This window comes from Anolis carolinensis, chromosome 5, assembly GCF_035594765.1.
Source record: "Anolis carolinensis isolate JA03-04 chromosome 5, rAnoCar3.1.pri, whole genome shotgun sequence".
Lineage (NCBI taxonomy): Eukaryota > Metazoa > Chordata > Lepidosauria > Squamata > Dactyloidae > Anolis > Anolis carolinensis.
The window spans coordinates 2502563-2527922 of record NC_085845.1 but is presented as its reverse complement, the minus strand read 5'-3'; the positions used below and the strand labels follow the sequence as shown (position 1 = coordinate 2527922).

Here is a 25360-nt window from a genome sequence, read left to right as displayed (position 1 = left end):
TTTGGAGAATGTCGCTAGTTCGTGTGGGGTCATGTACCACTGATGCATCATTTCAATCCAACTTTCTTTCAAATCGTATGAATACGTGTAATTTAATTTCCTTTTCCGAATTGATACCCATTCTTCTAAGGTTATCGTTCTGCCGATAGTTTCTTGCCCATTTTATCATACATTCTTCGACAGTTTCTTTCTCTACTTTCCATTACAATAGAATTTTGTAAATTTTAGTGATTGTTCTCTTCCCCTCTTTCATTGGTGCTCAATGTCTTGAAAGACCAATTGCTGGGGATCTAGATCCATACTAGTTCCGTTTAGTCAAAATTTAGTATTCCAGGTCTCTGTTCCATTCTCGTTGTAAACCTCACATGTCGTATCTATATTTAAGAAGCCAGTGTTTACATAGACACACACACACACACACACACACACACACACACACACATATATATATAACACTATGTAACAAAAATGAAAAACGTTCTGTCCTGAAAGTGTTATTTCCTGTTTGATTGTGCGGTCGTTACGTTGAAAGGAGTTGTTCTATTCTAGAAACGTTGTTTTTGTGCCTGAAGCTAGGTTGAATTGGTTGAGACTCGATGAGATATTCATTGAAAAACTAGAGCAACATGTGCCCTCCCGCAAAGACATAGCTTTTGCAGTTTAATAAACTTTTTCCATGTGTTTTGAATGATGGAACCAATTAGGAAAAGACAAAAAATCCTGTTATGTTGGTTTGGATCCTTGCTTGGCTTTAGTTCAGTGGTTCTCAACCTGTGGGTCCCCAGATGTTTTGGCCTTCAACTCCCAGAAATCCCAACCTCGGGCCCTTTTCCCCCTCAGCCGCTTAAGCGGCTGAGGGGGAAAAGGAAGGGGCCCGAGGCTGGGATTTCTGGGAGTTGAAGGCCAAAACATCTGGAGACCCAAAAGTTGAGAACCACTGCTTTAGTTGATGTCCATAATACTAAGGGAACCTAGAATGCACTCAAAGCTGTTTAGCTGTTCAGGAATGGAATCTCCTGCTGCTTGAGATTCCGATACCTACACAAACACGAGATAGTCTATGTACAAAGAAAATATGTCCAAATAACATATAATATTATTAAAGTTCCCCGTACAAAGCTCAATTTGACAGTACCAGACAAAATGAAAAGGAGCAACAGCTCTAACACAAAAGTTATCCAAGTCTGATATTGGTTCCAATGTATATAGTAGGCATGTCCGATCGATGAAAAAAAGTTTCAATTCTCGTTTCTAAAGTAGGGGGCGCTGGCGCTTCGATATAGAAAGTATTTCCTATTTTTTCACCCAAAAATTTCGGATATTTCTGAAAATTCGTAATGATTCTAAATGTTTCTAAAATGGCGGACGCGCATGTGCAATCGCTACACACTGGGCTTGTATGGCAATCTTCCATGTGGACGCAGAGGACGTTAGCCCCCACCTTTGCATCCATTGTGGAAGCTTCTGATTGGCTGGGGAGCGGCAGCCATGTTAGTCTGCGCTAAGCTCCCATTCAAGGTAGGTTTCAGAAACAAAAAAAATTTTTTAAAATATTTTTAAAAATATATTTTAAAAAATTTGGGGGGAAAATTAACGAAACATTAAGAGACAATTAGAGAATGGGCCAACAATGGTTCGAATTACATTGCTGGTTGCGCTGTGAGACAATGTCTCGGAATGTGTATCAAAAAGTGAGAACAATCCGAAATAATTCCGATATACGATTCAAAACGATTTTTGGACATGTCTAGTATATAGGCTTCAGGGATACATAGTCAATGAAAATATCTTCCAAACAAATTAAACAGATGGTTGGTCATGTTGCTGTATACTGGAATGAAGAAAATAATGATGGAGCACCGCTCTCAAAAAAGTCTTTGAAAGTAAAGTCCAAATAAAGTCCCAAGTCTACAGGGGTCCCGGGTATTTTTGTACCCTGTTTCAGGGAGAAAATCGCCTTCTTCAGGAGTTGGTATACTCAGCAACAATGAACTTATATATAGTGCCTAATTGCTTACACTGAGTGACTCTGCTTGTGGTGATTTCAACTGCGAGTGTACGGGGAACTTTAATAATATTATATGTTACTAGCTGTGCCCGGCCACGCGTTGCTGTGGCAAAGTGGTGGTGGTATTGGTTAAAAATTGTTGTGTAATTTTTATTTGACGTTATTTGCAATTTTTTATTAATTTTATTGTAAGTTATATTTTTATTTATTATATTTTATTATTTTCTTGTATTATTTTTAGTTATTTTCTGTTATTATAGTATTTTATTGTATTAATTTTAGTGTTTTTTATTATTTTTTATTGGGTTGCTAGGAGACCAAGTTGGAGGAGCTTAGCCTTCTAACTGGCAGCAATTGGATAAAAGCAATTATTCCTCTCTCTCTAATTAGGACATTATTTTTCTTTACTTTTTGTTGTATCAACCTAGAGGTGTGGATGATGGGTTGTGTTGTCAAATTTCGAGGTTGGAGGGCCTGTAGTTTTGTTGTTTTGTGGGTCGCCGTGATGCCATCACTCTTTTATATATATAGATTTGGACATATTTTCTTTGTACATAGACGATCTTGTGTTTGTGTAGATCCTTTACAAGTATTCTGGGATTTTGTATAGCGAGATTCCGATACCGCCTTCTTCTCCGAAGATGTTGAAGCAAAGGCTGGATGGCCATCTGTTGAGAGGGCTTGGATGGTGTCTTCCTGAGTGGTAGAAAGACAGTTGCGTGGGATAACCCTTGGGGGTCTCTTCTAGATCTAGGATTCTGTGGTTTTGGGATGTGTGAAGAAGATATGTGGCAGCACGGACTAAAAGGGGCTAGCATGGGAAGAGGAGGAGAAGGCAGGAGGGAGAGAGGACGGAAAGAAGGCTTTGGAGCCCGAATAGGAGAAGAGCCCCGTTGCCTGCCTTTTCAGAGAAGGACGAGTCGTGCTTCTGAGCATCCCTGGCTCTCTCTCTGCTCCTTCCTGCCGCTAGAGGCCAGGCTTGTGCCGCTGCTGGGACTCTGCTTGACCGCCCAGAAGTCGGTCCTGCTTTGACCTTGGCCCCAGAGTCGCCCTGGAGTTGCTTAGGATCCATGGAGTCTGTTGCAGCAACGGAAAGGGCATGAATGCAATCCTTGTCAAGGCCTGGCATTGCCATCCTCCTTCGTTATCCAACCTTCCAATATCAGCTGCAGGATATGAAGGTGGCTCTGCCTGCATCTTGTTGGCAGTTCCAGTTATTGGATGCTACTCTGTTGCTGCTATTTGTCAACAAATAATTGCTTTGAGTCCCCTTCAGGGGAGATAAAGCAGGGTATACACAACAACAACAACAACAACAACAACAACAACAACAACAACTTTATTTTTATACCCCGCCTCTATCTCCCCAAAGGTACTCAGGGCGGCTTACATGGGGCCAAGCCCAAATAAAAACAATCTATATATATATAAAAGAGTGATGGCATCATGGCGACCCACAAAACAACAAAACTACAGGCCCTCCAACCTCGAAATTTGACAACACAACCCATCATCCACGCCTCTAGGTTGACACAACAAAAAGAAAAGAAAAATAAAGTCCTAATTAGAGAGAGAGGAATAATTGCTTTTATCCAATTGCTGCCAGTTAGAAGGCTAAGCTCCTCCAACTTAGTCTCCTAGCAACCCAATAAAAAATAATAAAAAACACTAAAAAATTAATACAATAAAATACTATAATAACAGAAAATAACTAAAAATAATACAAGAAAATAATAAAATATAATAAATAAAAATATAACTTACAATAAAATTAATTAAAAAAATGCAAATAAAGTCAAATAAAAATTACACAACAATTTTTAACCAATACCACCACCATTTTGCCACAGCAACACGTGGCTGGGCACAGCTAGTAACAATATAATACACGACAATAGACAAGAAACATGCACAGTTAAAAATTTAAACATTAACCAATAAAGTAAATGACAAAAACTTAATTTTTTATGTAAGCCGCCCTGAGTACCTTTGGGGAGATAAGAGGCGGGATATAAAAATGAAGTTGTTGTTGTTGTTGTTGTTGTTGTTGTTGTGTATACCCTGCTTTATAAAAACATGGATTAAAATGGAGAGGTTGTAAAAATAGACTGGATAAAGTGCACCATATAAATATTGTAAACACAAGGTAACTGATAAAGTGCTACAAATTCTTGGAAGTGCAAATTGGGATGGGAATAGACCCTGTGTCTATGTCAAGTTGACAAAAGTTAAAAGTGGAAACCGGTACGAGAATGGTCACGAATACAGGATTGTTATGGGAGTGAAGAGCCAGGTTTTCAACAACAACAACAGCAACAACAACCAGCTGTTAGGAATGGTGGGAGTTGAAGTCCAAAACCCCTGGAGGGAGGGCCAAAGTTGGCCCATGCCTGCTTTAGGCTCTTACCCCTTGCTCTTTTCTGCCTCTTCTCCCCTGACTTTGCTACCTCGGATGCTACCTGAGAGCAGACCTTTTGTTGGCATCCATCGCAGCCTTCCTAGGAAGAGTGGGGCACCCCCCCCCCCCCCGAGACCCTCTCAAGCCCTGGCTTTGAAGGCGGCCTCCTTCTCTTCTTCCTGATGATGATCCCCTTCCCCTCGCCCTGGACCCCTGTCAGTTCACACGCACCACTTTGGAGCGGGAGGATTTTCCTCCTTGTCATCCGAGCGCAGTGTTATGGAACGAGAAAATCCCTGCTCCCTTTCAGGCTGTCAGTTTAATTGGAAGGCGGAGCGGCACCGGTTCCTTTCACTCAGAGACCCATGGCGGACCTGGAGTTCTCTCGGAGCGGCTCTCCGCACCCCCCGTCCATCCGTCCGTCGCTCACGTTGCGCTTCCTGCAGATTAAGATATTAGGGTTGCAAGTGAATGTGGCCAGTTGGGGGGCAGAGGGCCTGCATTCCTACCAGGCTGCCCTCTTTTCCTCGCCCGTCTCGCTCTCCATCAGAATGCGTTTTGCAGACGGCGCCCGTCAAAAGCAGAGTGTTCAGATTTCCCAGGTTGCCGCAAGAATGCTTTCATGGATCTCTGGGTCCAGATGTGGGTTTTTTAAAAAATTTATTGACAGGGGCTGAAAAGAGGAACGTATTCAAAGGCAAAGTAACTCTCCCTCCTTAATGCATCCAGTGACGGCTGCCACATGGCTTCTGGTGCGGCCTCGGCACAGCCGGGCCATAAAGCAGTCACTCTGGTGGTGCGCTGGGCTTAGGAGGAAGAGGAGCAGCTTAGGTTTGTTGGTCCAACCTTAAAGGCCTTCTTCCCGTTGTTGAATCCATCTGTGACAAGTGGATTCAACCCTGTGGAGTTGGATCCATAACTCTGGTGTAGCTCCATCACGAACATTTTTTTTGTAGGGACTTGAAAACTTGGTGGTTCCAACAGGTTTTTGGAAATGACTAACTTGAAGACCTAGACATCACTTAGCCATCAAATGGTACCCATATATATAGTCGAGTATAAGCCGACCCGAATATAAGCCGAGGCACCTAATTTTACCACAAAAAAAACTGGGAAAACATTGACTCCAGTATAAGCCATGGGTGGTAAATTTCAGAAATAAAAATAGATACCAATAAAATTACATTAATTGAGGCATCAGTAGGTTAAATGTTTTTGAATATTTACATAAAGCTCAAATTTAAGATAAGACTGTCCAACTCTGATCAAATCATTATTCACATCTTCTTGAATGTAAATGTGTTTATGTATCCTTTTAATAATAATAGAGTAAAATAATAAATGTACCATATATTCTCGAGTATAAGCTGACCCAAATATAAGCCAACCAGGACCCTCACCCAAGCATAAGCTGAGGGGGGCTTTTTCAGTCTTAAAAAAAGGGCTGAAAAACTATATACAGTAATTTGGTGGTCTAATTGGTTATGGGAAGTGATTGCTCTGTAACCCTAGATGCCACTTTGGCCATTACATGACCCCTGTTCTGCATGTTACCTTCTCCTTTGATTTTATTATGGTGTTTACCTCTGATGTAATTCTGGCCCAGGTTCCTTGCCATTGAGTCACACTTTCCCTTTGCTTTATGTCTATTTTATCGTGTGAGCCCTATTCTGGCCATTTTATTTGATTGATATACTATACCCATTGATTGTAGAATCATCCGATTGATATATCCGATTGATATACTATACCCATTGATTGTAGAATATGGACTGACCCCTGGTTCGATTTGCGATTATTTTTATTAATGTATTACTTAGTTTTAAAATGGAGCAATTTGCGACTATTTTTATTAATGTATTACATTGTTTTAAAATGCTGGAATTGTAATTATGTTTTGTTAATGGTTGTTATATTGGTTTCTTGTATTTTGTAAGACGTGTATGTATTGAACGCTTTTGCTATGTGTAAACTGCTCTGAGTTCCTACGGGAGATACAGCAGTATATAAATAAAGGTTGTTGTTGTTGTTGTTGTTGTTGTTGTTGTCTGCTTCAGTTGGAACCAGGAGTCAGTCCGTAGCCGTCAGAGAGAGAGAGGCTGGCGATGGAAAGGAGGGCAGTGCCGACTCCCAGGGTGGGTTGATTCCTGCTACGAACGTAGGTTCAGGGCTCAGGGTCTTTCATTCGTCCCTCTGCTTCTCTTTCAGGCCCAGCAGCAGAGGAGCCTGGATGGCGTTGTGACTCATCCCACGAAAGCCAGCGGGAGAAGGCCAAAGAGAGACCCCTTTGCCAGTCTGGACCCAGAGGTCAAAAACACCAGCCCCACCTCGGAGCAGGACTCTGGCATCCTGGATGGAGAGGACGAGGAAGAGGAGGAGGAGGAAGAGGCAAGGACGGTCCAAACGTGGGGAAGGGGCTGCTGCGGAAAGGCTTGTGCCAGGCCCAATCCCTTGGGAGAAAGGGTCGCGACAGAAGCGGGCTCTGGATACAGGGACTCGACAGGCATTTGCTCTGATAGGTCATTGACTCCTCTGGCTTTCTTTCTGCTGGACTAGCATCTTATCAGAACAAGCGCCCACCCAAAAGATGCCTGCAAACCTAGTGCCCCGTGTTGGGGAATCTGAGCTGTTGGGCTTAAAATAACCCTCGGTTGAGGCAATTCTACCAAAATATTCCTTAACCAGCAGAACTCCTTAACCAGCAGAAACATACATGTGATGTGAAGGGATGATGATGATGATAATAATAATAATAATAATAATAATAATAATAATTATAACAACTTTATTATTGTACCCCACCTCCATCTCTCTGAAGGGACTCGGGGCGGCTTACATAAGAAAACAGTCCATAAATTTAAAACACAATACGATAACATAGTTATAAAACAGCATAACATGAGGCTTCTATTCCTCAGGATGGTTCAGGATTGCAGAGTCAGAACTTTTTTTCAAAATATTTATTGAAGTAAAAAGAAACACATTATTGATAGAAAAGGTCTTGGAGCCGTCCAGCTTACTAAGAAGGTAATAATAATAATAATAATAATAATAATAATAATAATAATAATAATAATTTATTTTTATATCCCGCTCCCATCTCCCTCAGGGGGACTCGGGGCGGCTCACATGGGGAACAAGCCCAATGTCACATATAATAAACAGTCATACAATAAAACCATATAGCATAAAACAGGATAAAACAGCATATCAGAACAATGAGTCTGAGCATCGTGCAATATATATAGAGAGGCCAAAATTATACAGGCGCAACATAAGGCTCAGGATAAAATATAGGGCAATCAGGAAGAGTAATTTATTGAAGAAGTAAAAATATCCATGCAGCTTCATTTTGCCCAGAGAGAGGCAAAATGTGCATCCTCACAGGGAGAAAGGAAAAGCAGAAGAGAGCCTAAGATGGTGGAGACCACATGGCCAACCCAGGGCAGTTTTGAACTTGAAAGGAAGTTCCCTCACAGAATTCCATTGCTACGCCATCAAAGGGGAGGAGACAGTGGCTAGCAGTAAAGCGTAAAGACAAAGCCCTTTTTGGGAAACATCCATAGGAATGTAGGGGAAGGAATCCTTCAACTTAGCCCTGTCTCTAGCCTAGCTACTCCTTGAGGACTAGAAACTAAGGACACAAGAAATTTGTCTAGCTCAGGGATGAAACCCAACACCCCCTTCTAGTCCTCTGATCTTGACAAGCACAGTACAAGGAAAACACAAATCAGTGGGGGAAAGGAACACTGTGAATATCATGTTTCAACGCCTTCAGATAGAAAGTAAAGTAGGCCAGCATTGCCATTGCATCTCAGGGACCCTCTTTGGGTCCTTCCCGGCCGCAGCCGACACCTGAGCATCCATCAGACTGGTTCCAGGAGACCCTGTAGCCATCCCTCCTGCTCTTTTTTGGGTCTGAGTGCATGTAAATCCCCTCTAGAGCTCTTTGATGTCCTGGAAATGGGCCAGCTGCCCTCTTGACCGGGAGCATCTCTTTCTCGTCTGCATCAGGTTTCTGTGGGATCATCCCAGCCCTCCCTGACTCCAAGCACTGATTTAGACTCCCCTGGAATGTGTTGAGGAAGAGAGACAAAGCAGAGTGTTGCCTCCACCACAGTCCGGGGCAGAGAGAGAGTTCCACTGCTGAACAGCTCTCTCTCTCTCTCAAAGTGAGGAAGTTCTTCCTCATGTTTAGGTGGAATCTCCTTTCCTGTAGTTTGAAGCCATTGCTCCATTGCATCCTAGTCTTCAGGGCAGCAGAAAACAAGCTTGCTCCCTCCTCCCTAGGACTTCCCCTCACGTATTTGTACATGGCTATCATGTCTCCTCTCAGCCTTCTCTTCTGCAGGCTAAACATGCCCAGCTCTTTAAGCCGCTCCTCATAGGGCTTGTTCTCCAGACCCTTAATCATTTTAGTCACCCTCCTCTGGACGCTTTCCAGCTTGTCAACATCTCCCTTCAACTGTGGTGCCCAGAACTGGACACAGTGTGATTCCAGGTGTGGTCTGACCAAGGCAGAAGAGAATAAGGGGGAGCAGGACTTCCCTGGATCTAGACGCTATTCCCCTATTGATGCAGGACAGAATCCCGTTGGCTTTTTTAGCTGCTGCATCACATTGTTGGCTCATGTTTAACTTGTTCCCCACAAGGACTCCAAGGTCTTTTTCACATGTACTGCTGTCGAGCCAGGTGTCCCCCATTCTGTCTCTTCGCATTTCCTTTTTTCTGCCTAAGTGGAGTCTCTTGCATTTGTCCCTGTTGATCTTCATTGTGTTAGTTTTGGCCAATCATCTCTCTGGAATCATAGAATCATAGAATCGTAGAGTTGGAAGAGACCTCATGGGCCATCCAGTCCAACCCCTGCTAAGAAGCAGGAAATCGCATTCAAAGCACCCCCGACAGATGGCCATCCAGCCTCTGCTTAAAAGCCTCCAAAGAAGGAGCCTCCACCACAGTCTGGGGGAGAGAGTTCCACTGTTGAACAGCTCTCACAGTCAGGAAGTTCTTCCTGATGTTCAAGTGGAATCTCCTTTCCTGTAGTTTGAAGCTATTGTTCCATTGCGTCCTAGTCTCCAGGGCAGCAGAAAACAAGCATGCTCCCTCCTCCTTAGGACTTCCCCTCACATCTTGATCTCTGGCCCTCATCCTGTCTCCTCTCTCTCAGCCTTCTCTTCTGCAGGCTAAACATGCCCAGCTCTTTAAGCCGCTCCTCATAGGGCTTGTTCTCCAGACCCTTAATCATTTTAGTTGCCCTCCTCTGGACGCTCTAATCTGTGAAGATTGTTTTGGTCCCGTCTGCAAACTTTATTATCATGCCTTCTACCCCTTCATCTAAGTTATTAATAAAGATGTTGAACAGAACTGGGCCCAGGATGGAACCCTGCTGATGGCACTCCACTCCCATGGCTGTCTCCTGCTTGGATGCTCAAAAATGTTTCCGCCCCAAAACCAAAGAAAAGCAAGTTGCAGAGCTTTGTTCTGGGGAAACATGAGCATTACATAACCCAGTGTGTCTGAACTGTTGGGAATCTATTGAGCGGTTAGACTCAAAAATAACCTTCTTCCTCAAAAATACAGCAGAGTGGCAGAACCACGTTTCATAAACAGCAGAAACTTGCATGTGGTGAGCTTAGAGAGGCCTTTGTTCCTCAGGATGGCAAAGGATTGCAATCTCCTCATTTATTGAGGTAAAAAGAAATCCATTGTAGATAGAAATGGTTCTTGGAGCTAACTAGCTCTCTAGGCTAGCCACTAAGGAAGGGAAGAAGGTAAAAATAACAAAACATCTAAATAGCTACATTTTGCCAGGAGAGAGGGCAAAATGTGGCCTTCTCAGGTCGAAGACAAAGGAGGAAGAGAGATGGCTGACCGCATGGTCCAAGCCTTTGGGGCAATTAACATTCCAAAATAGATAGAGGAAGTTGCCTCATCCCTAAAGGATCACATTGCTACAAGAGAGGGAAGAAAGGGAAATCAGCAAAGGCCTATCTAGGCATGCATGGGGATACAGAGAGGGTTCCGTCAGTCTAATCCTATCCTCTACATAACTAGTTGAGACTTGTGTTGTGGTAATCTCTGAGCGGACTCAATTTAACCCTCTCTCAGGGAGATTCCACCAAAATGCATCAGAGTAGCAAAAGCAAAGCTTTCAAATGCAACAGTTACTTACACAGGGCAAGCAAAGAGAAGCCTTTGACCATTTAGGATTGCAATGGACTGCAGAGTCTCAGTAAAAGTTCAAAAAGTATTTATTCAGGTAAAAAGAACTCCATTGTAGATAGAAAGGCTTGGGAGCTGTCTAGTCTACTCTAGACTGGTTTCTAAGGAAAAATAAGAAAGGAAAAGTAACAAACATCTAGTTTGTTACATCTTGCCAGGAGAGCTGGCAGGACATGTTGTTAGCTTGAAGAACAAAGGGAGAAGAAAGAACCAAAATGGTTCCAATCTCGTGGTCCAGTTTATTGGGGCCATAAATGACATTCTGACCAATGGGAAGTTAGTGTCCCTGGAGAGTCACATTTCTACTAACTTCAAAGTAAGGGATGTGACGTAAACAGGATAGAGGGGAACACAGTAAAGCCTATCTAGGCATGCTTTGGAAACAGGGAAAGGATTCCCTCAATCTAACTCTATCGTCTATCTCACTACATTTAGACTTGAGTAGTCCAGGATGATTCCCAACAACTTGTGCAGTCCAGGATGACAACCAACATGAACGGAGAAAAGAGCTTCCCAGGCAGTATTCCAGAGCTATTACAGTGGGTGAAACATCAGTGGAATTCATGCTCTGGACATGGAAGAGCCCAGAGTACCATCCCTGATAGAGAAGAAAATGCTGAACTAAATGGGCATCGAGCTTGACTAGCTTCCCCAAGTTTTCTTCCCATCCTGTTACAAAGTCTTTTTTGAGCTTCCCTCTGTGGAAACATACAAGCCGGGGGCATGAGGCTGCTGTGGGGTTCACAGGGCCAGATCAAGCCTTCGGGGGGGCTTTGGGGCCCCTTTCCCTCTAAATGCAGGACCAGGAGGTATGCAAGAAGCCTGGCTGGTCTTGGAGACTGTGAAGAAGGCATCGAGGCCTCTCTCCATGCTCAAGCAGTTGACCAGATGTCCCTGCATCGGTGGCTCAGCCAAGAGATAGTGGACTTCTGTTCTCCAGTGACAAATCCATCCACATTGTTCACCACAGAAGACAGAAATCGGGAAAGAAGGAGAAGGGGTGAAGCTCAGGGCAGGATTGGCTGCTGTGTTTTCAGCTACCGAGGAGCTGATAAAAGAGCCCATTTGGCAGGAAGGAAAAGGCGTGGGAACCTGATGGTGGAACTGAGGCCAACAGAAGCAGGATCCACACAACAGCTGGGAAATGGCTTGTGTTCAGAGGAGTCCCTGCTTGCCGCTGCCCAGAGAGTGTGTCTTCAGGGCTCCTTTAGAAAAGCAGGCAGGCAGGTGTGGTGTCCCAGGGAGGGACAGGCCTTCAAGCACCCATAACAATGGAGCCCAACCTTTGGTCCTCCTGGTGCTGCCAGAATTCCTCAGCATTGGACAAGGTGGCTGGGGCTTCTGGGAGTTGGAGCCCAAGCATGGGGTTCACATGAAGATAACCAAGGGGGTGACTTCTCCTCTGTTGGACCTTAAGTAGGTCCACCCTGGTATGGATGGGGCTGAGAGGGATCGTACCTGGAGGCCTTTGGTACACAGAGCACATCTTGTGCTACAGAACTACAGCTGTCCTTGATCACAACTTAAAATACCTGAATTCAACAAAGCAAAGAAGGTGTGCACCAGAATTCTGAAAGGGAAGAGAAGCCATAATAAGAAATCAGAGCACACCCTCCCACCCTTTCTGGAGTGAAAGGCAGCCATGAGCAGGTGACTCTCACCAGGGAAGGGACAGCTGTTTGGGGGCAGCCACCCAGAGAGCCCTGCTTGGGATTGCTGGAAAGCCTGGCCTTCCGGATCTGGCCTGGGAATGGGCTCCACGGAATGGTGTACTAAGATGTGGCGTTAAGGGGTCTCTAAGGAAGAGAGCAGGTTTTGATACCTGTTAACCTGGGATGTAGAAAGGCAGTTCCTAAGACAAAGTTCCACCATCAGTGCCAGCCATGTCAGAAGGCAGAGCACTGATTTGAATGGAGAGACTTGGATTTCCCAAATTTATTTATTGATTTATTGATTTACAGTATTTATATTCCGCCCTTCTTTCTCACCCCGAAGGGGACTCAGGGCAGATCACAATGTACACATAAATGGCAAACACTCAATGCCATATGAACATAGAGACAGAGACAAAGATGCAGAGACAATTTAACATTCTCCAGCTTCCCGAGGGGATGCTCAATTCCAGCCACAAGGTTGAGCAGCTGCTTCATCATCTATTGTGACATCTTGATGGATATTTCCTCATTCCAAACAGCTGCTGGATGATTTTTATGGTGTCGTAAATTAGTTAAATTAGCCTCCCCGCAAAGTGGTACCTAAATTCCTACTTGATAGATGCAACTATCTTTCGGGTTGCATAGGTCAGCAATGAGCAGGAGCTATTTTTTTAATTTTAATGGTTGGGTGCTCACTCCACCATGGGCTGGCCTCAAACTCATGACCTCTTGGTCATAGTGATTTCTTGCAGCTGGCTACTTAACCAGCTGTGCCACAGCCTGGCCCCAAACCCTCTTGAAAGAGCTTCTGTTTGCTCAGGCAGGACAAAAGCAGGGAAATCATCAAGAATCCTATCTCAGGTGATGCTGGTTAGAATAGGCAAAATTGTGTGAAGGCTGTCTAAATGTTGGTTTGAATGCTGCTGCTTCATATGCATGTTTCTACTTGGTTATCATTGTTATGTGCTGCCCAGACAACGTCAGCTTCCAAATGAGATAGGCGTTTGAAGAATACCTTTGGTCACATAAGGTCCTGCTCAGGTCCTGCAAAGTTTTGGCTTCCTGGGGAGAACAGACACAGCTGTAATGCACTCTTGCTCTTTTCCTCCTGCCTCCCACTTTACCGGGCATTTTCATCATTCCCAAAGAGTCACAGCAACTTGTGATATGTCCAGGCATTATTGCCTTTTCTAGGGTGTCATCTCTTCTCGTGATATTTCCAAAGTATGATTGTCTCAGTTTAGTCCTCTTGGCTTCGATTGGTTCTTGGGCCCATTTTTGCGTCCTTTCATGAGTCTGCTGTCCCCAGGGAACTTTCCTCCAGCTCCACATTGCAAATCACTCTCTTCTCCTTGCTCAGCTACCTTCTTCAGGGCCCAGCTTTCAGCCCCGTGGCGCAGGGCTCTCATCCCACTTTCTCCCTCTGAACACCGGCTGCTTAAGGAGGCTGACGGGTGGATAAAGAACAAAGCGCTGTCAAAACAGTGCTGAACCCACGGAGGCCAAATACAGGGGAGGCAATGCTCACGGACACGTTCAGGGGGGTGGAAAACAAGGATACAGTTGAGTTAAGCCGCAAAAAGCCTTCGCGGGATCAGCAAGAAGAGGGATCTTCCCCCCACATTCACCAGAGTTTTCCCGGTTTCAGGAGCAACTGCCAGACTGATGAGCTGCGAATAGAGGCTCAGTGATGTTGCAGACAGAGCTGGAAACAAAAACATGTATTATTTCTGGACATGATTCCCTTGCTCCTTCTGGGTCAGAGGGTGGGTTGCTAGCCCTAGTCCAGCAAGGGCACACTCAGACCTCCCCATTTAAAACAATGTCTCCTGAGGGATGTTGAACAGCCCTGAGAGACCCAGGACAGAACCCTCTTTGTGGCACCCTGCTAGTCCCTTCTTTCCAGGATGAAGAGGAACCATTGGAGAGAAGCACCCTTTAGGTTCGGTCGCTGAACCAATTACAAATGCCTACCTAACAGTAGTATTTTCTAGCTCACAGTTTGTTAGTTTGTTTGCAAGAAGATCATGGGGAACCTTGTCAAAGTCCTGACTGAAATCAAGATATGCTACATCCACTGCATTCCCTGCTGTGGGTCTAAAATAGTCTTGTGAGGGGGCAAAAACACATTGAAATTGCTCTGAGGGGCCTTGAATGCTGGCCCCATGTGGTCCTGAGGGCTGAGAAGGGGGCTGCTTCTCCTAAAAGAACCCCCCCCCCTCTTTCCTAGACCTTCTGCTTCCTTCCTGTTGTTTCCAATCCAGGTACTGGCCCTGGGGCTTTTTAATTGCAATATGTGTTATGTTGTGGGCAATTGCATCTTCTCTTTTCAATGTGACACAGTGTGTTTGTGTTGGTCTCCTCCTAGGTGCCCGGTGCCCAGGATCTGGTGGACTTCTCACCTGTTTACCGTTGTTTGCACATCTACTCGGTCCTGGTAAGTGAGCCGGTTTCTCTCCTATGTTTTGTGATTGTTTCAAGGAGGTTGAAAGTTGGCCTGCGTTTTTCAAGGTGGTCTTGGAGATTTAGAATCACGCTTCCTCACATTCACACACACACACAGCTCTGAAAAAAGATAGCTGGATGGCGCAGAAAGACTTTTGGAGAAAGGAGGGGTTGGTGGTGCTAATTGGCCTTAACTGGGCAAAGCCTGGACTCTTTGGGTTGGCTGTGTTTCTGGTGGCAGCTTCCCAGAAACCACAGCAAGTCCCCTTCACTGAGGCAGATGCAATGTGCTCCTCTTGGTCAACTTCTCCATTACTGCCAGGAAGTAAGCATGGCAATCGGACCAATTCTTCCAAGGCATTTCTTTCCCCCAGACACAACATGGGCACAGCAATCTTTCAGCATACCATGGAAACCTATAGCTGGTTCTTCACTATTCTGGGGCTCCACTCAGGTTTCACCTTTTACTGATCTGCCTTTAGAAGGTCTAAAGAGAGTTAAGAGAGGCAGATGTCATGCATAAGCAGTGCAGTATCTTCTTCTCAGCCTCTGGGGTCATACGTCACACTAGGTGAGCAAGAGAAGACCTTGCAGGATCCAGTCTGTCTGGCCGGGGCCTGCATACTCTCCGCCAATATTCTCAGAGGGGACAATGAAGGCTCTTCCTCTCTGGGTGAATCAGGCCTGGGAGACCAAGGCGTTCCTCCCCGGGGTTGCAAAAAGGATGTTTCTGGGATCCTTCATGTTTATTTATTTATTTTATTTACAGTATTTATATTCCGCCCTTCTTTCTCACCCCGAAGGGGACTCAGGGCGGATTACAATGAACACATATATGGCAAACATTCAATGCCAACAGACAAACAACATACATTAGACAAACTCAGAGGCATTTTTAACATTTTTCCAGCTTCACGATTCCGGCCACAGGGGGAGCTGTTGCTTCACCGTCCAGAAGTGGCTGTACTTCCTCATTCCTTTCCTCGTGTTTTGCTGGCAGTTTTATGGTGTTGTAAATTAGCCTCCTGCATAAAACGTCCCTAAATTTCCCTAATTGACAGGTGCAACTGTCTTTTGGGGCTGCATAGGTCAACAGCAAGCTGGGGCTATTAATGGTCGGAGGCTTAACCCGACCCGGGCTTCGAACTCATGACCTCTCGGTCAGTAGTGATTTATTGCAGCTGGTTACTAGCCAGCTGCGCCACAGCCTGTTGCTCTCAACAGGCACACACCCATTCGGTCACTGGTGAGTCAACACAGTGAGGAATCCCAACTGACCCAAAGACTCTCTCTGGAGGATCCCAACTGTGAGATGTAGGCCATTGTGCCTGTCTTTCTGAGCTTGAGGTGTGCAGCCTCGCCGTCCCTGTTGCATTGTTCTAGCCATTTGGTTTCCCTGACCCTGTTTGAATTATGCAGAAGAATTATTATGCCAGCAAGCCAAGAAATGGCTTGCCTGCTCCAGAGCTTTGGAGAAGGGCTGTGAAGCTGTGAAGCCTGGTTCCACGTCATTTGCTCCGGCGCTTTGTAGTACAACAACAACAACAACAACAACAACAACAACTTGATTTCTGTATCCCATCTAACTGAAGGGATTCGGGCAGCTCACATGGGGGCAAGCCCAGACAACAACAGTTAAAATACAGATCAGTGAGTTAAAAACATTATAGCTACATAAAAACATAAAACAACATCAACAAGCAATTAAAACTTAATCATAAAAACTGGACATACAGAGGATAAATTGAATAGGACTCTGAATAACTAGCTTGTGTCTTCAGTGTTTAGGTAGGGGCCCATTCCTTGGGGGCCCCTCCTGTCTTCACCCACACGCCCGTCCACATTTCTGATCTCCTTGTCTTGAATAGTGTGACTTGCTGTCTCACCTCAACTGACACCGCTGCCCTTTTCCTAACCCCAAGTTGACTTCTGAGGCTTTCTGGAGGTGCCCCACTCACTTGGGGCCGCCACCTGCTTCCTTGGGGTGCATCTTGATATATCCCTTAAGAACTGGGCATGGGATGGGATGGGAAATGTCACCCCAAAGAGCAGCTTTGAGTGGGATAGGCTTCAGCGGAGCAGAAGCGTGTGCCTTCTGTGTGGTGCGTGTTGCAGAGGTGTGGGCCTAGGAGCTGGGCCTGACCCCTGGAGGACCCCTTGGCCCAGCCCTGCCTCCCCCTTGGCCGGTGCCTCGTGTTCCTGGAGAGCCTTTGAGCCTCTGTTCCTGGAGCAGGCTGCGCGTCAGCAGCGGTCAGGCGGTCACCGGGGAAAGCGGTCACCTCGCCTTCGTCCGGAAGGATCATAATGTAATAACTCCAAAACATGCTAATATTTATCGTTTACAATAGCCTTATCTAAGCCCTTGGCCCGCCGTCGCAAAGGCCCGCTTTGAATAAATACCGCCGTATTTATTATTTTTACTGAACCCGACCTTCCTGTCACCTCGCTTTTATGGCTGAACGGCTTATAAGTTCCCAAAGGATTATTTGCAGGGAAAGGAGAAAATCCTGCCTCCCTGGCTGCCAGTCTCTCCTTATCAGCAGGGCAGGAGTTCACTGCATTGTCAGGCCGGGTCAGCGCGGGGCCACGGACACGGAGGCCAGCCAGGCACCTGCAAAGCCTGCGAGGCCTCCCGTCCTCACCGCAGAGGAGGCCGAGCCCCATCGGGACACCGGGAGCTCTTCAGGAAGCCCTGAACTCTGGCAGGAAGGGCAGGCCAGGGACGGAGAGGCCGAGCTGCGGTTGGGACCTGGGAACCCAAGGCAGGCCGCTGTTGGGTGGTAAGGGGAGCTCCCGTTTGGGCCCCAAGGATGTTTCCATCATAGAGTGGGAAGGGACCTCAAAGGACATCCAGTCCACCCCCTTTTACTTGGAGGACACCATCCAAGCATCTCCAACAGATGGCCATCCAAACTCTGCTTCAAGGCCTCCAGAGGAAGCAAGGTCAAATGTGAGATACAACAATGATGATATTTCATCATTTCTATCCTGCCCTTCTCACCCAAAGGGACTCAGGGCGGCTTACAAAACTGGCAGAATTCGATGCCAATATACAACAATACAAAAGAATAAAACATAAGCAATTAAAAACAGATTTAAAATAATACAAAATACTTGAACCATTCATCCACAAAATCTTGTACATAAACCTTAGTCCAGACCGAGTCGAAGCCAACGAAACTTATTCTTTGAACGCTTGCTCGCATAGCCAGGTCTTCACTTTCTTTCTAAAACTCAAAAGGGATGGAGCCTGATGGATGTCACTAGGGAGGGAGTTCCACAGCCATGGAGCCACCACTGAGAAAGCCCTGTCTCTCATCCTCGCCTAAATACATTTATTTGTATGAAATGCAAACATACAGAATGGGTGACGCCTGGCTTGGCAGCAGTCCATGAGAAAAAGATCTTGGAGTCTTCGTGGGGAACAAGTTGAACACGAGCCAAGAGTGTGATACCGCAGCTAAAAAAGCCAATGGGATTTTGAGCTGCATCAAAAGGTGTATAGTTTCCAGATCGAGAGAGGTTATGGTGCCTCTCTATTCTGCTCTGGTGAGACCTCTTTACCTGGAATAACACTGTGTCCAATTCTGAGCAAAGTGATGCAAGAAGGATATGGACAAGATGTAATGTTTGTGTTTGCTTTTATGACTGTAAACCGCCCTGAGTCCCATCCAGGAGAAAGGGCGGTATATAAATAAAGTTTTATATTATTATTATTATTATTATTATTATTATTATTATTATTATTATTATTATTATTATTATTATTATTATGGTGTCCAGAGGAAGAGGGTGACTAAAATGATAAAAGGTCTGGAGATCATGAATCCCTTTGAGGAACGTCTTAAAGAGCTGGGTCTGTTTAGCCTGCAGAAGAGAAGCCTGAGAAGAGACATGGGAGCCATGTATAAATACGTAAAAGGGCATCCTAAGGAAGAGGGAGCAGGCTTGTTTTCTGCTGCCCTGGAAACTAGGACTCAGTGAGCCATGGGTTCAAATAAGAAGAAAGGAGATCCCAGATGAACATTAGGAAGAACTTTTTGACCGTAAGAAGAGCTGTTCAGCAGTGGAGGCTTTTAAACAGAGGCTAGATTACTTGGATTTATTACTTGGATTTTAATGTATTGTCTATTATTTATTTTGTGAATTGTTGGAATGTTTTTGGTCAAATATCTTGTGTTGTTGTTTTCGGGCTTGTCCCTGTTGTAAGCCGCCCCGAGTCCCTTTGGGGAGATGGGGCGGGATATAAGAATAAAGTTTATTATTATTTATTATTAGATGGCCATCTGCCAGGCATACTTTGATTGTGCTTTTCCTGCATGGCAGATTGGGGTTGGACTAGATGACCCATGTGGTTTCTTCCAACTCTATTATTCTATGATTCTATGAGACTCCCTACACTCCCAGGCAGCATCATATTCCACTGCTGAACAGCCTATTTTCAGGAAGTTTTTCTTAATGTCTAGGTCAGGCATGGGCAAACTTTGGCCCTCCAGGTGTTTTGGACGTCAACTCCCACCATTCCTAATAGCCTCAGGACCCTTCCTTTTCCCCCTCAGCCGCTTAAGCGGCTGAGGGGGAAAAGGAAGGGTCCTGAGGCTATTAGGAATGGTGGGAGTTGAAGTCCAAAACACATGGAGGGAGGGCTGAAGTTTGCCCATGCTGGTCTAAGTGGGATCTTTGAATAAAAACAGATGCCTGACAACCTGAGAGTAAGTCTGTGGTTCCTTTTCATCCTCCTCGTCCTCCTTGAAGCCTCTCCCATCCCTGACCCCCCACTGCCCCCTGGCCTGTCTCCTTGCCCCCCTCTTGGCTGACCCAGTGGTGCCTGGCGCAGCTAGATAGCCGTAAACTGGGGCTGAGATCACCGGGGAAGGCCAGGGGCACATGCTTTGTGCAGGGCGTTGATAAGGACTCAGGAAAAGCCATTAGAAGGATGGAGTGATAACTGAGCGCCTGGCCCTGGGAACCTGGAGAGCGGCTCCCGGCCGGTGCTTTCATGTCCCCTCCTCCGCCTCCTGACCTCCTGACCTGCTTCCTCTCCTCGGACACTGAACGCCTCCCGTTGCACTGACCTCAGAGAGGCTCAGTGAGAGACTTTGGCTCTGGAGAAGAGGCTGAAGAAAGTTCACACCAAGTGCTACAGGTTCCCTAGTCATAGAGTCATCGAGTTGGAAGAGACCACAAGGACCATCCACCCCAACTCCTTCCTTTCCACCAGGCAGAAGGACACCATCCAAGCCCTTCTGACAGATGGCCATCCAGCCTTTGCTTAAAGAGCTCAAAAGGAGACCACACTAGACACCATAGTACTCCCAAAGTCCTCTTACCATCACAAAGTTCTTCATAATGAGTAGGTGGAATCCCTTTTCCTGTAGCTTCAACCCATTGCTCTGCTGCGTACCAGTCTGGAGCAGCAGAAAAAGCAGCTCTCCAATATCTAAAGCTGGCCCCAATATCTCCTTCTCTCAGCCTTTTCTTTTCTAAGCTAGACACCCCAAACTCCCTCAGTCGCTCCTTAAAGAGGATTAGAATAATAGAGTCATAGAATCGTAGAGTTGGAAGAGACCTCACGGGCCATCCCCCTGCAAGAAGTAGGAAAATCTCATTCAAAGCTTCAAAACCTCCAAAGAAGGAGCCTCCACCACAGTCCGGGGCAGAGAGTTCCACTGCTGAACAGCTCTCTCTCACAGTGAGGAAGTTCTTCCTGATGTTCAGGTGGAATCTCCTTTCCTGTAGTTTGAAGCCCTTGTTCCCTTGTGTCCTAGTCTGCAGGGCAGCAGAAAGGAAGCTCTCTCCCTCCTCCCTAGGACTTCCCCTCACATATTTGTACATGGCCATCATATCTCCTCTCAGCCTTCTCTTCTGCAGGCTAAACATGAATCTCCAGGATTCATGGCTTCCAGACTTTCGCTCATTTTGGTGACCCTTCTCTGGACACCCTCCATCATGTCCATCTCTTTCTTGATTTGCTTTGCCCCGAACTGGACACGGGGTTATTATTCCAGTCAAGAGGCCTGACCAAAGCAGAATCACGTGAGGCTATGACTTCCCTCAATCACTATTGTTGCAACCTAGAACCACATTGCCTTTTTTTCCTGCAGCATCACACTCTTGGCTCATGTTCAGCTTCTGACCCACAAAGACTCCTAGATCCCTTTCACACGAACTGTTTCCAAGCCAGGTCTCACCCAGCATGTCTGCATATTACCTTTCTTTTCGTGGTACCTTATGTTTCCCCCTGATTAGGTTCCTCTTGTTAGTTTTGGAAAAGACATTTGAAATAACTGGGTCTTGGAGCAGATTTCCATCCCTGTGTTTGAGCCTCCCTGAGGGAGGGTCTCACCTGTGCAGCGGCCCTTTTGTGGCTTTGCATGCCCCGCTCCCTTTGTCCAGGAGGCCCCGTACGGTCCCTTTGGCCTTGGGAGGTGGGGCTGGGACCGTGGTGGTCTCCCCAGGCATTCCTGGGCCTGTCCTTTGGGGGGCACATCTCCGCTTCAGCTTCCTTTGGGGCTCCTGATGGGGCAGGGCAAGGGGTCTCTGCTCTCCGCCTGCAAATGAGCCAGATGGCCAAGTGTGATGTCCCGCTGACCCTCATTAGTGAGCCATCCATCGCAAAGCCGGCTGCCTCCTGCCTCACTTGTGAGCATCGGAATGGAGACCCCAACCTTTCCCTCCCTATAAAACTGTCTCCACTTCCCCTGGCCAGGCAGCTGCAGCCAGACAGTGTGGGGAAATGAAAGGCTTTAAGTGAGTAAGCAATAGAGGTCTGGAAAAGGGGGTGGGGGCGTAGTAGTAAAGCAGAGGGGAGGGAAAGGCAGGCTCTGGGCCACGGCAGGGCTTCCCAAATGGGGGGTTTGATCACCCAGAATGGCGCCTACATGTCACCTCAGTGGCTCCCTTGCCAGGCCCACTGCGAACCCTGAGGACAGGCGAAGCTCAGGAATCTGGCCAGGAAAAGGGTGTGAGAGGATGCCATGTGTATTACCCCGGTTTGCCATCACGGAGCTGGGTGCAGGGGATGGCACTGGTATCACTCTGCGACATGATATTTGTTCCTGGGCAGAGCCGGCCCTAGGTATTTTTCAAGTGTAGGCAAACAGAATTTTGGCACCCCCCTAAACCAATCACTGAAAAATAAAAGCGTTGGATAAGCAAAAACATTGGATAATAAGGAGGGATTAAGGGAAAGCCTATTAAACAACAAATTACATTAAGTTTTATAAACTAAGCACCAAAACATCATGTTTTACAACAAATCAACAAAAAAAGCAGTCTCGACCACACCCCCGTATGTTTTGTGCCACAGGCGACTGCCTAATTCGCCTCATTGTTGGACGGCCTCTGTTCCTGGACTATATATATATATATGGTCCTATCAAAAAACACGGAAAAAGTGTATTACACTGCACAAACGTTGTCTTTGCGGAACATCCTGCAGCGCATTTTGATATAGTTTTTGCAATGAATATCTCATCATTCAGTCTCACCAATTCAACCTAGTTTGTGGCAGCCACAAAAGTCAAGTTTCTGGAGTAGAATAAACTACTTTCAAAATAAAGACCAGTCAATTAAACAGGAAATAACACTTTCAAACCAGGAACAGATTTTTTTTTTTACATCGTTCATTTCATAGCTGAGCAGATCCCTCCAGCCCCAGGTGAACAACATTTTCCCAGGTGTTACTGGAAAGGCATTCTTTAAACCAAGGGTTCCCAACCTTTTTTTGTCCAGGCACCACTTTGACCAGGGACCACTCTCCAGCATTAGTATCAAAGGAATTAGAAATCAGTTTTTGGTCAACTTTAGATTTGGTTTGGTTATTTGGGAGCTGATTCAGAAAATTGCATTGGATAGACCACATCAGCTCTAGTTTCTGATACAAAACAAATATTCCATCCAGTAGTTGCCATCTGCTCGCCCACAGAAAACCATATTTAATCATCTAGAGCTGATGTGGTCTATCCAATGCAATGGTCAGCTCTGACTGGATTTGGTTTCTTTGAGTCCTTGGAGAGACCACATCAGCTTTAGTTTCTGATATAGAACATATGCCATCCAGTAGTCGCCATCTGCTCGCCCACAGAAAACCATATTTAATAACCTAGAGCTGACGTGGTCTATCCAATGCCATTTTCTGAATCAGCACCCCAAATAACCCCAGGAACAGGCCTAAAAGCGAAGGTACTAAGAAATTTTTTTTTTGGTTGGGCTTTGTTATTATCCATAGTAGACCATATTTTAGTTCTTGTGGACCACTGGTGGTCCACAGACCACAGGTTAGAAATCACTGCTTGAAATCATCTCTAGGCTTCAGCAATTCCTTTTTAAAGCAATCCAATGATATGCAGCATATCTGAAGGCACTAGAGTCTTGAAGCTAAACAGGGCCATCCCCGGTTAGGACTTGGATGGAGGATCCTCCAAGGATTCCCAGGTGCTGTTTGAGAAAGAAGGAACTGACCAAACTGTTGTAGTTCAGCCTCAGCCTGATATTGGGCCCATTCAGCTAGTAATTGTTCCTGCACTTGCTTTGCCAGAGGACTCTGGGTTTGGGCCCGACCTTGAGATACAACCAGTTTTTCCAGAGTCTGTTCCAGTGAATTCCGGGACCAGAGACGGAATGGTTGCAAGCAGGCATTCTGAACCACATTCTTCCCCCGCTGTCAAGACCAGCTCACCAGGTGCCAGATGGACATTCTAGTTTGGAGGAGGAGGATGTATTTGACAGAAGGGAGGCCATCACTCACAGAAGAAGGGAGCACTAATGTTTACGAAGGAGTAAATGACTGCTTTTGAAGCACGCTAATGAGTAGTTTTCTCATGAGATAAATAGTTTTCCCATGGAAGGAAGACCTTGGGTTTTCCTTAAATGCCTGGTCCTTTCTCTGCTCGGCAGAGGTGTCAACTTTGCAATTCAAGAGAGAAAGATCTTTGCTCCGTGTTGTTGTGTGCCTTGCAGCCATGGATTTTGATTCAAGTTCCTGCCTTGTTTCTGCCTTTAAATCCAGTGGAACACTCCTGCGACTTTGCTGTGTGGATTTCCAATTCCTTGGATTATATTGGAGATTGATCCTGCACTCTAGCCTTGTTTCCTGTGATTTCCAGATTGTTTCATGCCTTGGAATTGAATCTTGTTTGGACTATTCTTGATACTTCTAGTGGGACTAAGTTCGAGTTCTGGTTTGGGCTATAATATTTGTGTGACTTTCTTGGACTCTTGCTTAAAGACTTTCAAGTACACTGCTCTTGTGGATCTAACCCATTTTATTGACTCTGAACTATATTTGCTTGTGCTTACGTATAATCTTCAATAAAGAGCTTGATTGCTTATAATCTGGGCTCCAGTGTGGTTTCAAGGTGCCTATGCAGCCTAGGGGTGCAACACAAACCACCTTTTGCCTAAGAAAACCCTATGCGATCATCGTTAAGTCGATCAGGAACACGAAAGCACAAACAGACAAACAGACATGGTCCTTGGGACCCACCTACCTTCGTGACCGTATCTCCTACCATAAACCTGCCCGATCTCTCCGATCATCAGGGGAGGCCCTCCTGTCGCCACTGCCTATATCTCAGGCCCGCCTTGTGGGAACAAGGGAGAGGGCCTTTTCTGCTGTGGCCCCCCGTTTGTGGAACTCACTGCCCATTGAAATCAGGCAAGCCCCCACCCTTTTAGCCTTTAGGGAGGATTTAAAAACATGGCTCTTCTGGTGTGCTTTCGGAGAGTAACTGTTCCTTTGGCTAAGATTTGGCTAAGATTTTAAACTGAGTTTGGGCTTGGCTCCTGTGGTCAAAGTCTAACTGTTGTGTGACTGTTGTGTTGAAAGAGAGCCAGGTACTTAAGTTGATTGACAGCAGGCATTGTCCCCTGTTAATTGAGTTTCTGGGAAAGCTTTATTTGCCAGTGTGAGTTTCTGCCAGAGCCTGATCCCAGAAGGGCAGTTGGTTCTCGCAGAAGCAGAGGAAGCAGGAGGACATTTTTGCTCCCTGGCTTCAGGTAGGATTTGGCTAAGATTTGGCTAAGATTTTAAACTGAGTTTGGGCTTGGCTCCTGTGGTCAAAGTCTAACTGTTGTGTGACTGTTGTGTTGAAAGAGAGCCAGGTACTTAAGTTGATTGACAGCAGGCATTGATAAAAGGCACCTTTACTAACTATCCTTTGCAGTACATACAGGAAACAAAGCAACATAAACAAATACACAAAGACGTGGTTTGTTGCAGTCTGCACATAAAGTGCGTGCATATTACTTAACTGTACAAAGATCCCACTTGGCCACCACGCTCACCAAGAGATGCAACAAAAGCAAAACATTCCCATCACATGCACCAGCTGTGGCATGTTCCGCTTTTTCACACAAAAACTAGACAACTACATCTGCTCCAAATGCAAACAGATGACTCTGATGGAGCAGAGGATCCAACAGCTCGAGCACCGTATTAAGACCCTTAAGGACATTCAGGCACTCGAGCTCTTCTTGGACACTGCACAACACGCTGCTGTAGATCAGCAGCCTGCATCACACCAACACCACCAAGACCATGATCAGGAACCTTATGGGGAGATCAACTCAAAGGTAGACAACCCTCAGGCTTGGAAGGAGGTCACCCATAGAAGGAGACGCAGGACCAGG

General features: G+C 45.8%; 1 protein-coding gene across 2 annotated transcripts in view; it reads left to right on the top strand.

The window, feature by feature from the left end:
- Positions 1–25360, top strand: part of exoc6b (exocyst complex component 6B) — a 268475-nt gene that overhangs the window by 108624 nt on the left and 134491 nt on the right. For both annotated transcript variants that reach the window (XM_062982314.1, XM_062982315.1), the window contains exons 7-8: positions 6615–6794; positions 14652–14720. In XM_062982314.1, coding sequence (XP_062838384.1) covers positions 6615–6794; positions 14652–14720 — 249 coding nt within the window. The remainder of the gene's footprint in view (positions 1–6614; positions 6795–14651; positions 14721–25360) is intronic.